This window comes from Triticum urartu, chromosome 1A (genome assembly GCF_056163025.1).
Source record: "Triticum urartu cultivar PI428250 chromosome 1A, HENAU_Tu73, whole genome shotgun sequence".
NCBI classification, from domain to species: Eukaryota; Viridiplantae; Streptophyta; class Magnoliopsida; order Poales; family Poaceae; genus Triticum; species Triticum urartu.
In genome coordinates, this window is record NC_141873.1 from 340,518,213 (window position 1) to 340,528,542 (window position 10,330).

General features: G+C 46.1%; 1 protein-coding gene across 4 annotated transcripts in view; it reads left to right on the top strand.

Annotated features, from left to right (window-relative positions):
- Positions 1–363: 363 nt before the first annotated feature.
- Positions 364–10,330, top strand: part of HCF208 (chaperone (DUF2930)) — a 12,518-nt gene continuing 2,551 nt past the window's right edge. The window contains exons 1-7 of one of the 4 annotated variants that reach the window (XM_087520691.1): positions 365–650; positions 761–870; positions 952–1,023; positions 1,118–1,261; positions 2,067–2,220; positions 2,694–2,906; positions 7,033–10,330. The exon at positions 7,033–10,330 is cut by the window's right edge and continues 1,964 nt beyond it. In XM_087520691.1, coding sequence (XP_087376817.1) covers positions 458–650; positions 761–870; positions 952–1,023; positions 1,118–1,261; positions 2,067–2,220; positions 2,694–2,890 — 870 coding nt within the window. In that variant the 5' untranslated portion in view covers positions 365–457 and the 3' untranslated portion in view covers positions 2,891–2,906; positions 7,033–10,330. Of the gene's footprint in view, positions 651–760; positions 871–951; positions 1,024–1,117; positions 1,262–2,066; positions 2,221–2,332; positions 2,614–2,670; positions 2,907–7,032 lie in introns of those variants that run through there. The other 3 variants (XM_048675460.2, XR_007284546.2, XM_048675449.2) reach the window with 3 other exon arrangements.

Genomic DNA, 10,330 nt, shown 5'->3' on the forward strand with positions numbered 1-10,330 from the left:
AAATAAAAATAAAATCAAAATCAAATTCAGAAGGAGCGTCCAACATATGACATGTGACGATGGCTGGACACACTATTTTTTAAAATTTAATAAAGAATTATTAGATTTTTATAACAAAAAGACAAAATCAAAGTTTAGTAATCGGTAGTCGTTCTTGAATTCAAAGATTTTTCTTTGTTTAATGCACTCTAAGACTAAATAAGTTTTTTTGAGACACTCTAAGACTAAATAAGTGACCCTTGCGGAGGCCCCTAGTTGTTAACAGTTGATTAGTTGGGCTAAACCCAGCGCCCTAACAGCAGGCCTCGTGGCATTGCCGCATTGGGGGGCTTCGGTCCTTTGGACTTGTTGTACCTGTAGGCCACAATTTGCGACATTCGGAGCCTGTAACTTGAGGGTGCGCAGAGCCCAGGACTTGCATAGCGCAGCCGCTGCGACCTGCCTCCACCCATCCGCCATGGCTCTCCTTGTCCGTGCACCACCGCTTCTTCTCCACCTACAGCCTCCCCCCACCACCGCGCAAGCTTTCTTCGTCCGGCAACTCGCAACCACACCCCGCCGCCGTCCCCTCTCCGCCCGCGTGCGCGTGCGCGCCTCCAACTCCGACCCTCCGCAGCAGGTCAACCTCTCCGTCCTCCGCTTCACCCTCGGTACCCTCCTCCCCCGCCGCCCGGCCTCCATCCGCCGCCGAGCTGGTCGCTCTGAACCACTCGAATGGCGCGTTTTCCGTTATCTCACACGCGGCGCTGCACTATCGCAGGGATCCCCGGGCTGGACGAGTCGTACCTCCCGCGGTGGATAGGCCTCGGCTTCGGCGCCCTCGTCCTCCTCAACCACCTCCTCTCGCCGTCCCCAACCCCCGCGCAGCTCGTCTGTTACCTCTGCAACTTCACCCTGATAATGCCCAGCCATAACTCACATGCCTGACTAACCGGTTACGCGAAATCGCAGAGGTCGGAGGCTCTGGGGCTGTGCCTGGCCGCGTTCTCAGCGGCGCTGCCGTACCTCGGGCGCTTCCTAGAGGTGAGATGCGTCAATGTGTTGGCACGAATGGTACATTGGGTTCGCACGGTGAATGCCGGGAAGTGAGTATGACTTGGGAATTTGATTGCTGTAGGGTGCTGGTGCTTCCAGCCGTGTGCCGTTGCCTGAAGGAAGCAGGCAGGTGTTTGTGATTCCTGATGATCTGTCAACGGCGCAGAAAGAGGATATGGCCTGGGCGACATATGTTCTGCTGCAGAACACAAACACCACATCAGTGGTATGTTCTTTTAGGTGTTTCCCAGCCATATAGACTTGAACCAGTATTGAATTCTCGGTGGGAGCCGACCGAGATGCCTTAAGCAGGCAGGTTTTTTCCGGGTACTTATGCTTCAGATTCAAGCTGTTGTAGACAAACTTAAATATTTAGAATTTTTATCTTTGTGGCTTTGATAGTCTCATGCCTTATTTTTTTTTGTCAACCTTAAGCCATGTTATCCTAGCTTGCCGGCAAATAGTAACTGCAGAGGAAAAAAATCGAGTTACTGTAGACATCACTAGGACTGTTGCAATGTAGTGTTTGGTTGAGTTTGCTTCTTTCTGGCGTATGTTTAGTACCCTGTCCGTTCAGAAATAGATGGTCTTAGACACTGACATGGTATCCAACATGTATCTTTGACCGTTTCTCTTTGTATGCACGATATGTCAATGGAATTATGAAATTTTATACTATGAAATTAATCTCAACGAGAAATATATTGACATTATGTTCACCTTACTAATCTAATTGTGTTTTTATTTACTAGCAGTTAAATCCAGACAGGATTAACTGCATGCACTCTAGGAAGTCATGTACTTTTTGGTTGAGGTTGCTTCTTTTCTTGGTGTATTTTTTTACAGGATCTTTTATTTGTGTATGAATAGTGGATAATGTAAGGTACTATCTAGCAGTTAAAGATATGCATTATGAAGCAATTGCATGGGTAACAATGTTTGGTTGTTATGCAATTGTCAATTGTGTGATAATGTGTAGCATGATCTGCTACTGGTTAGATGTCTCACCTTGGTTTTTTGCTTTGTGCCAGCTCATAGCAATTGACAATGTGTTGTGCATCCGAGGATACTGGGATCCTCCTGCAGATATTTCCAAATATGCAATGATTGATTGGTTCAAGAGTCAGATGGAACAAGCTGGACTTGACAATTTGAGCAGTGCTTTGTACATTCCTAATTTTTCTGGTAAGTGCATCATTCTCTCCTGCCTACAAGAGCATGTTTCTTCTAAGTTTGTGGTAAAGGTTTTGGTTTAGCTATCCAATCAATATTATTTTCTTGCCCTCATTGATTGCAGGGGTCATTCTAGGCGACCTTTTGCTTGTATCAAGCATCAAAGATGTGTATTTGTAGAGTTATTATAGTTCAGATGAAGCACCATACCCTCTTGTCTCTTGCCTTCGATCAATAATTGCACTGAAATTCTTGGCAACTTTTATAACAATTGGTTTGAGTGCTTTTGTATATGTGAGGTTATTTGTATTATGCTAGCTTAGGAATAGGACTACCGGATGTCTAGTTGACTGGTGAAAATTGTGTTTTTGTTTTCCTTTGTGATTTTAGATGCTTATAAAATATCTGTCTCACTGCTTTTCTCCTTGTTTCATATTTTTCAATTATATGTGTCTTATATAGACCAACCGTGCTGGTTTCATCAGACACTCAGCTTGGGAATATTCTACCACAAGGAATTCTTTCTGTGTTGGCACAACCAATTTTGAGCAACCCTGATCCAGCTAATGGTGAATCAAAAGCTGAAGGTGTCGTCCTGTTGGCCTCCAATGCAAAGTATGCATACAGTGAGAAAGATATGGTTTGGATAAGCACAGTTGCAAATAAATTTCGACTTGCGTAAATCATCACCACCCAAGGTATTCCAGTTTATCTATTTTGAGATATATAAACGTCTAGTTTCTGTAGGAACCTAATGGTTTTGTACAAGCCAGCAAGTAAACTTCCAAGTACCAGACATTTGCACAATGCTGTTGCTGAAATATTTATTTGAGAGCTTGTATTGGCTAATGGGCAATCAGTGAACCACCCTTAAAGTTTGACAGAAATACTGTGGTCCGGATGGCAGTATAGAACTACTAAGCTGGATTCGTAAGGCTGGGGTGTGAACAATAGAATGATGCATGCAGACTGCTTTTTTTTTGAAAGATTAGGACAGTGAGGGCAGCCCCCCACTGACTTTATATTACTTCAACCAACACAACTTACAATCTACATCCACTCTGGGGTTACATGGTGGTGGCAGGGAATTCCACCAGAGGGAGAAGTGTGTGTAGAGTACAGAAAGATGAAAAAGGGAAAACTTTTCTCAAGCTAGATGGAAGCAACAAAACTGTCCACAAATGGCACCAAGGCCCCCTTGACTCTATGTCTCATCATACCAAAGTCATTTTTGAATCTTAAGAGCCAACCATCAACCGTAGGCAGCACACCTCGAAAGTGCTTGTTATTACGCTCCTTCCACATGCTCCAAGCCGCAATAACAAAGACTTCCATAAACATGGGCCCTGACCATCCCCCTTGCCTCATGCACATGCTGGAGTCTGTTCCTACCATGTGTCCATTCGATCCCCAGCTTTCTCCAGCAAATCTTACTGAAGGCACAATCGAAGAAGAGATGTTCTACCGTCTCTTCAGGCGGATTGTCACAGAAGAGGCAAGTATATATGTCATCCCGCAGCTTCATACCTCTCCTTTTTAGCATGTTCCTGGTGTTTAACCTGTCCGCTAGGAGCAGCCATGCAAAAACCCTCCACTTATTAGTGCATTTTGATTTCCAGATCCATCTGAACGCATCGTGAGCCACCACCTCACGGAAGCAATGCTCATAGAATTTGTTGGAGGCAAACTCTCCCGATCCCCAAACACATCTCCAAACGTCTGCAGTCTCGCTCAATTCCGTTGAGGCAAGATCGCCTTGAAGGTCTCGCAGCTCGTCGCTGGCCTGTGGGGAGAGTGGTAGTTGGAAGTTTTGTCCGAGAGTCGGCGCAGTTAGCAAGGCTTGAACCGAGACATCTTCGTGAGCTGCGAAGGAGAACAGCCGGGGGTGGCTATCGCAGATTATCCGATCATGCCACAAGTCTTTCCAAAAGAGAACCGTGCTCCCGTCCCCCACCTCCACCGTTGTGACCCCCCTGTAAGCTGGAGTAAGTTGGAGGATGTCACGCCACCAGAACGATCCGCATGGTTCAGTTGCGTGCGGCACCAACCCCTCATAGTACGTAGACCAAACCAGGTTAACCCACGGCACGTCACGGCGGTTGTAAAATTTGTGCAGCTGCTTAATCAGCAGGGCTTGATTCTGAGTCTGAAGGTCGATGATCCCCAGCCCCCCTTTCTCTTTGGGGCGACAGACCAGGCCCCACGCCGCCAAGGACATTGCTTTGTGGCCATCTTCTGTGTTCTTCGCCCAGAGACAATAGCGCCTAAGCTTATCGAGATGTTCCAAGATCTTTGGGGGCAGCTTGATGGAGCACATAGCGTAGATCGCCAGGGATGTGATCACCGAGTTGACCAGCGTTAGTTTTGACCCCAGGTCCAGAAGCGAGGCGGCAGTGGATAGTCTGCGTTCGACTGATGTAACCAGCGGCATTAGGTCAGCCACCGTCGGCCTGGCCGTACCCATCGGCATGCCAAGGTACGTGAACGGCATCTTACCAACTTTGCAGCCAAAAACCTCTGCCAACCGGTCCGTTACATCATCCGCTGTATTAACAGTCATCAGCGTCGATTTCTGAAAGTTGATGCGCAGCCCTATGGAGGAAGCATAATCTTGCAGAATGGACTTGATCGCCCCCGCTTGCACCTGATCTGCTGGCATCACCAGAATAGTGTCATCCGCATACTGGATCATGGGATAATCATCCTCAACAGTCGGCAACGGCAACCGAATCTGCCCGCTGCGATAAGCTTCATTGATGGCCGCTTGGAGAAGATCAGCCGCCAAGACGAAGATGAGCGGGGACAGCGGATCGCCTTGACGTACGCCTCTCTTGCAGAAGAACTGCCTACCAGGGGTCCCGTTAAGCAGCACGGAGGATTTGGCGGTGGAGAATAAACAGCGGATCCACCCAAGCCAACGGGCGTCAAAACCCATGCATTCCATAATCTGTATCATTGGAGCATGTTCAATCGTATCGAAGGCTTTCGCAAAGTCAAGCTTGAGGATGGCAATCTCGCGATTTGAATTTTGGCACTGGTGTATGAATTCATAAGCCCACGCCACACAATCTTGGATTGACCTGCCCCTCAGGAATCCGTACTGGTTACTGTGGATAACCTTAAGTACCACTTTTTGCAGCCGATTGGCCAGGAGCTTAGTCAACAGCTTTAGACAACAGTTTAAAAGTGTTATAGTGCGGTAGTCATCGGCTGTCTCCGGCGACTGCGTCTTCGGGATGAGGGTAATATAACCAGAGTTCAAACTTTCCAGGTCTAATGTACCTGCATGAAAATCAAAGCAAAGTCTATAGAACTCCTCCTTAATGATATGCCAGCAGGCCTTAATGAAGCTGCCACTGAAACCATCCGGTCCAGGGGCTCGATCTGACGGCATCTCCTTGACCACTTGATCAATCTCCTCCCTAGTAAAGGGCTCAGATAAAACCTGCAGTCCATCCACTTTCTTGATGATGCGATTCAGATCAAACTTCATGTTGGTAGGGCTAGAGCACCCCAGCCTTTCTTTGTAAGTTTGGAGAAGAACAGCCTCTTTGACCACATGATCATGAACAACAGTGTCATCCGGCAGGCGCAGAGAGGCAATATTGTTTCGGCGGAAGCGCTCGGTCGCAACTCTATGGAAGAATTTGGTGTTGCCATCTCCAAACTTGAATTGTCTGACGGTACACCGCTTCTTCCAATATGCTTTTTTGCATTCCAGTAAATGCAAGAGATGAGCTTTGAGGATTTTTCTGAAGTTTGCTTCAGGGACAGACAAACGCCGCCGATCCTCAAGGCCATCAATCTCCAAGAGGACATAGTTACAGTTCTCTATCAGCACAGACAGCTTCGAGATTCTCTTGCTCCACTGCTTTAGATCATACCGAAGTGTTTTGAGTTTTTTGCACAAAACCATAGCTGTGTTTGGGGCGTAGCATTTTTTATTCCACGATCGCTGAACCACATCAAAGAAGCCTGGCTGCTTGATCCAGTAATCCTCGAACCGGAATAATTTGGTTTTTGGGATTTTGGATTGGATGCTGACGTAGCACGACACATGATCCAAAGTGGGTTTCCCCAAAGGCATGACCACAGTGTTCGGAAATTTGACAGCCCAGTTAACAGAGGTAAAATGCCAATCTAACTGTTCGAGCAGTGGGTTAGTTTGCATATTACTCCAAGTGAACGATTGTCCTTTGATTTGTAGTTCCACCAGCGACTGCTTTCGTATGAATTCGTTGAATATTAGCATATCGTTAGCATCACCGCCCCCACGGTTACGATTATCGGGCGCTCTGATATAGTTGAAGTCACCTAAGACAAGCCAATCTTCCCCAATAGGGATTTGGAGATCAAAGAGCCATGCGGTAAACAGTGCTCTATTGGGATCAGAACAAGGGCCGTAAACGTTAACGAGCGTCCACACATCACTAGACTGAGTGGAGGTAAGTCTAACGCCAAGTGCAAAAGATTCCGAGAAGACAGATACACCCGTGAACACTGAACTCATCCACGCTGTTAACAGACCCCCAGAATTACCCACCGACGGCACAAATTGAAACATATCAAACTTCTTAGGGCAGAATAGTTTAACAAAAGACGCATCAAAAGATTCACGCTTGGTTTCTTGAAAGCAAACTACTGAACAACCACTAATCTCGATCGCGTTACGAATCGCTAACTGCTTTTTTTCAGAGTTGATTCCACGAATGTTCCAGCAGAGAACATTCCAGTGTTTATTAGCCGTCATCGCAGTTTAGTTCAGAGCTGAGTCGTCACCCCCATCTCCAGCCAGGAGCTTCTGAGCGCTGAGTTCTTCTGCAGGTATCCCACATTGCTCTATGCCCACACGCTGCAGCTGTTGAATCGGAGTTGGCGGGGGCAGAACGTCCGACAGACCTGCGGCAGGCTGCAGATGTGGCTTTGGGCAGGGATCTGTCGCCTTGGATGAACAGGCAACCATTGGGGCTCCCCTGGGCTTGACCTTGGACTGTGGCTTTTTGGCGTCACCGAGAAGATTTATCTTGAAACCATTGTATCTTGTTGCCCTGGTGCTGCGCCTCAAACAAGTTGTATCTATTGGCATCTTCTCCGCAAGGATCATCCTCTGGAGGTGCTTGTTCAGTGGCTTGGCATTGGCAATTGTCGAGGTTTCAGAGATGTCAACAGCACCACCTGCCCCAGCTTGAGTGTCAGGGTCCATCCTTGTGATTGTCAGGCTCTGCACCAGGGAGGTTCCCCCACCAATCAACCCAGCAGGGACAGCCAAAGTGATAGTTGTGGCATAAGCAGCCCAAATCTCCGAGGGAATAATGATATCAACCGGGAGAGGAGGCAACGGGTCAGTCCAAGGGCGGACCAGCGTATTCAGATAGCGCACACCCTCCACAACAGCAGCAGTCACATTGATAAAAACAGCGAGAGGATTCAGGGGGAGAGAAGCACCCGACAGGCCTTCCTCTGGAGCAGTGATGCAGCGGGTGTACCTTCCATACGAAATCCTCCAAAGGAACTGCAGAAAAGAGATACCCAGTTCAGCCTGAACCTCAACAGCAAGAGAGTTACCAGTAGCGCGCACAAAGCGCAGCCCAGAGGTGGGTGTGCCATTGATCAACGCATCCGCAGCCTCAGAGATGTCAGAGTACACAGACCATTCATCCTGGGGATCATCAGAGATGTTACTTTCTTGCTCCACTCCATCCATGAGAGACGGCCCTGTATACTGAAATAGCGTTCTGAAACTGAACCCTCTGTAAGGAGGTGGAGCAACTGGCCAGACCCCCCAGCCATCATTCTGTGCAGGCTGTTGTTGTGGCACTTGCTGTTCCCAGGCCACATCAATTTGCTGCTGCATCCAACACTGATGATCAAGTGCCCACTGTTGCGCAGCAGTCAGGTATGGCAGCTCATACGGATGCGGGGAGGCGTTCATCGGCGGAGCTTCATCCTCATTGCCTACAAGGTCAGGAATTGTGTTCCGACCGTTAAGCACATAGACAGGTACAGACCATGACCTTCTCATTCCAGGTAGCGTGCCAATGCGCTTGATCACAAGACTATGAGGAACCTGTGCGACCCGAACCAGATCATGCTTCGGGAAGCTTGATCTCCGATGCAGACTGCTTTTGTAGCAACTCATTGCGAACTCAGACAAGGACACATGGTAGGTGCGATCTAAGAGGATTATGCACTTGTTGGGAGATCAGTAGGCAGAAAAGATTTTCATTGTGAGCACTGGTTGAAAACCAAATTGTCTTACAAAAATAGTTGAATGGGCAAGCTAAATGTTTATATACTGGTATCTGTACTTTGATATGTTTATTTGATTTGCCTTAAACCAGAAAATACTGTTCCTGGATTTCTATCTTGGCTGCATGTTTTTCCTCACGTGAAATAATCTCCAGGGTTTCACTATCATATTGATAACGGAACAGAGTTCTGGTATGTTGATGGCCAGCCAACATCAGCATTCAACAAAAAGTAAAAAGCCCCAACTGACCATAACCTGGCTGGAGTGCATTACGCGCCTTGTCAAGTTACAACCGAGGAATAACAGAGTTTAACAGAACACATACAACTTTAGTGACAAATGTGTCTTGTTACAACCAAAAACGACCATATGACCCAGTAGAATGGTTCAGACTCTTCAGAATAATCTCCACTTATATTGCCGCCAGTAACCATTTTTACTTTGCATAGCAGCAGCGCTTGAAATATATGATTGTGTCAGTCTTGGGTTGTAAAATACCAGCAAATCATTCTCATTTCCTTTTTGTAAACTTGTACAATATTTGAAAAAAACATACATGGCAATCACATAGTAGCTAGACCCTCAATATTGAGAGATCTGATGAACTTGTTAGCAAAGCAGACTCTGGTTATTAATCTCTAGATAGCCAAGCACATAGTAGCTAGACCTTCAATTTGAGTGTCATATCCCACATGTGAGTACTGAGTAGCCTTTACTGCAATCTAATAGTGATATAAGAATTTGCATGGCGGCCACTTATTAGTCGTATATCTTCCAAGTGCTTTTCACTTCTGTCCAAAATGTTGTCACCTGTGAGGATTACAGATATTGCAGTAAAATACAATCTTGTATATATGTACCAATAACTTTTGAGGTAAGTTATAGTAATCTGATGGATACCTAGGTTTCAATTTAAGTAAGGGAAATTGGCATCCAGATTCAACCTGAAGAGGACTGAACCTGGGGGGTGGGGTATTTATTGTCACACCTCACCAATAGAGCTAGGTCCTTCAGCTACTGAGTAAATGCCATTTCCATATTGAATTTGCTACCTCAATATAGTATCCTTTTTTTTGCACACACAGTTAACACTAAAAGGGTGTTATTTGTCACTTGTTTGGAGCCATACATGTAGGTATTAAGTCACTGCATCTTGTTGGTAGGTAACAGGTGTATTTCACTTTAATAGCTTGTTAGCTGGCACAACTCATCTAACACTTGATTTTCGTACTGTTCATTGATAACCACAACAACTGTCTTCTCTTGCTTTTTGATGTGGTGATTGCACAAGAATCTCCTGGATTTAACTCGTATTATTGGAAAAAGACGTAGATGCAGTATCCCCTCACTAGACAGCTATATCTCGTATGTACTGCTGGTAGATGTGTGTATCAGTCCTTGAAGTGATCCACTGAACAATAAAAATTAATGCTGGCATCGCATTTCATGTAACCGAACATACATATATTTTCAGCCTGCATGGCATGATATGCTAAACCCACAATGCGTCTGAGAACCAATACATGCACAATGAACCCATATGCTCGAGTATCTGCTGTCTTGGTATTTTCAGAGTCTTGAGCTTTCGGAAACATATTTCATTAATATATTTTGTGTACATATTGCTAGCTCTTAGAGTCATTTGCTATACATTGGATTTTTCTATTTCTGACTCCTGTGCCAGGTATCCAGTTTCCGGGCCAACAATGTAGTCTGTAGCTTTATGTTCTTAGCATTTCCAAATATATCTTAGCAAGCATGCCCTTTGTTCAGTTAGCTGGAACTTGAATTAGCAGTGCATCAGGAGTCATGCCAGACTCTCAGTGAAGAGAATCATGTTGAGGCAAAGAAAATTACCGCAACACTGGGTTG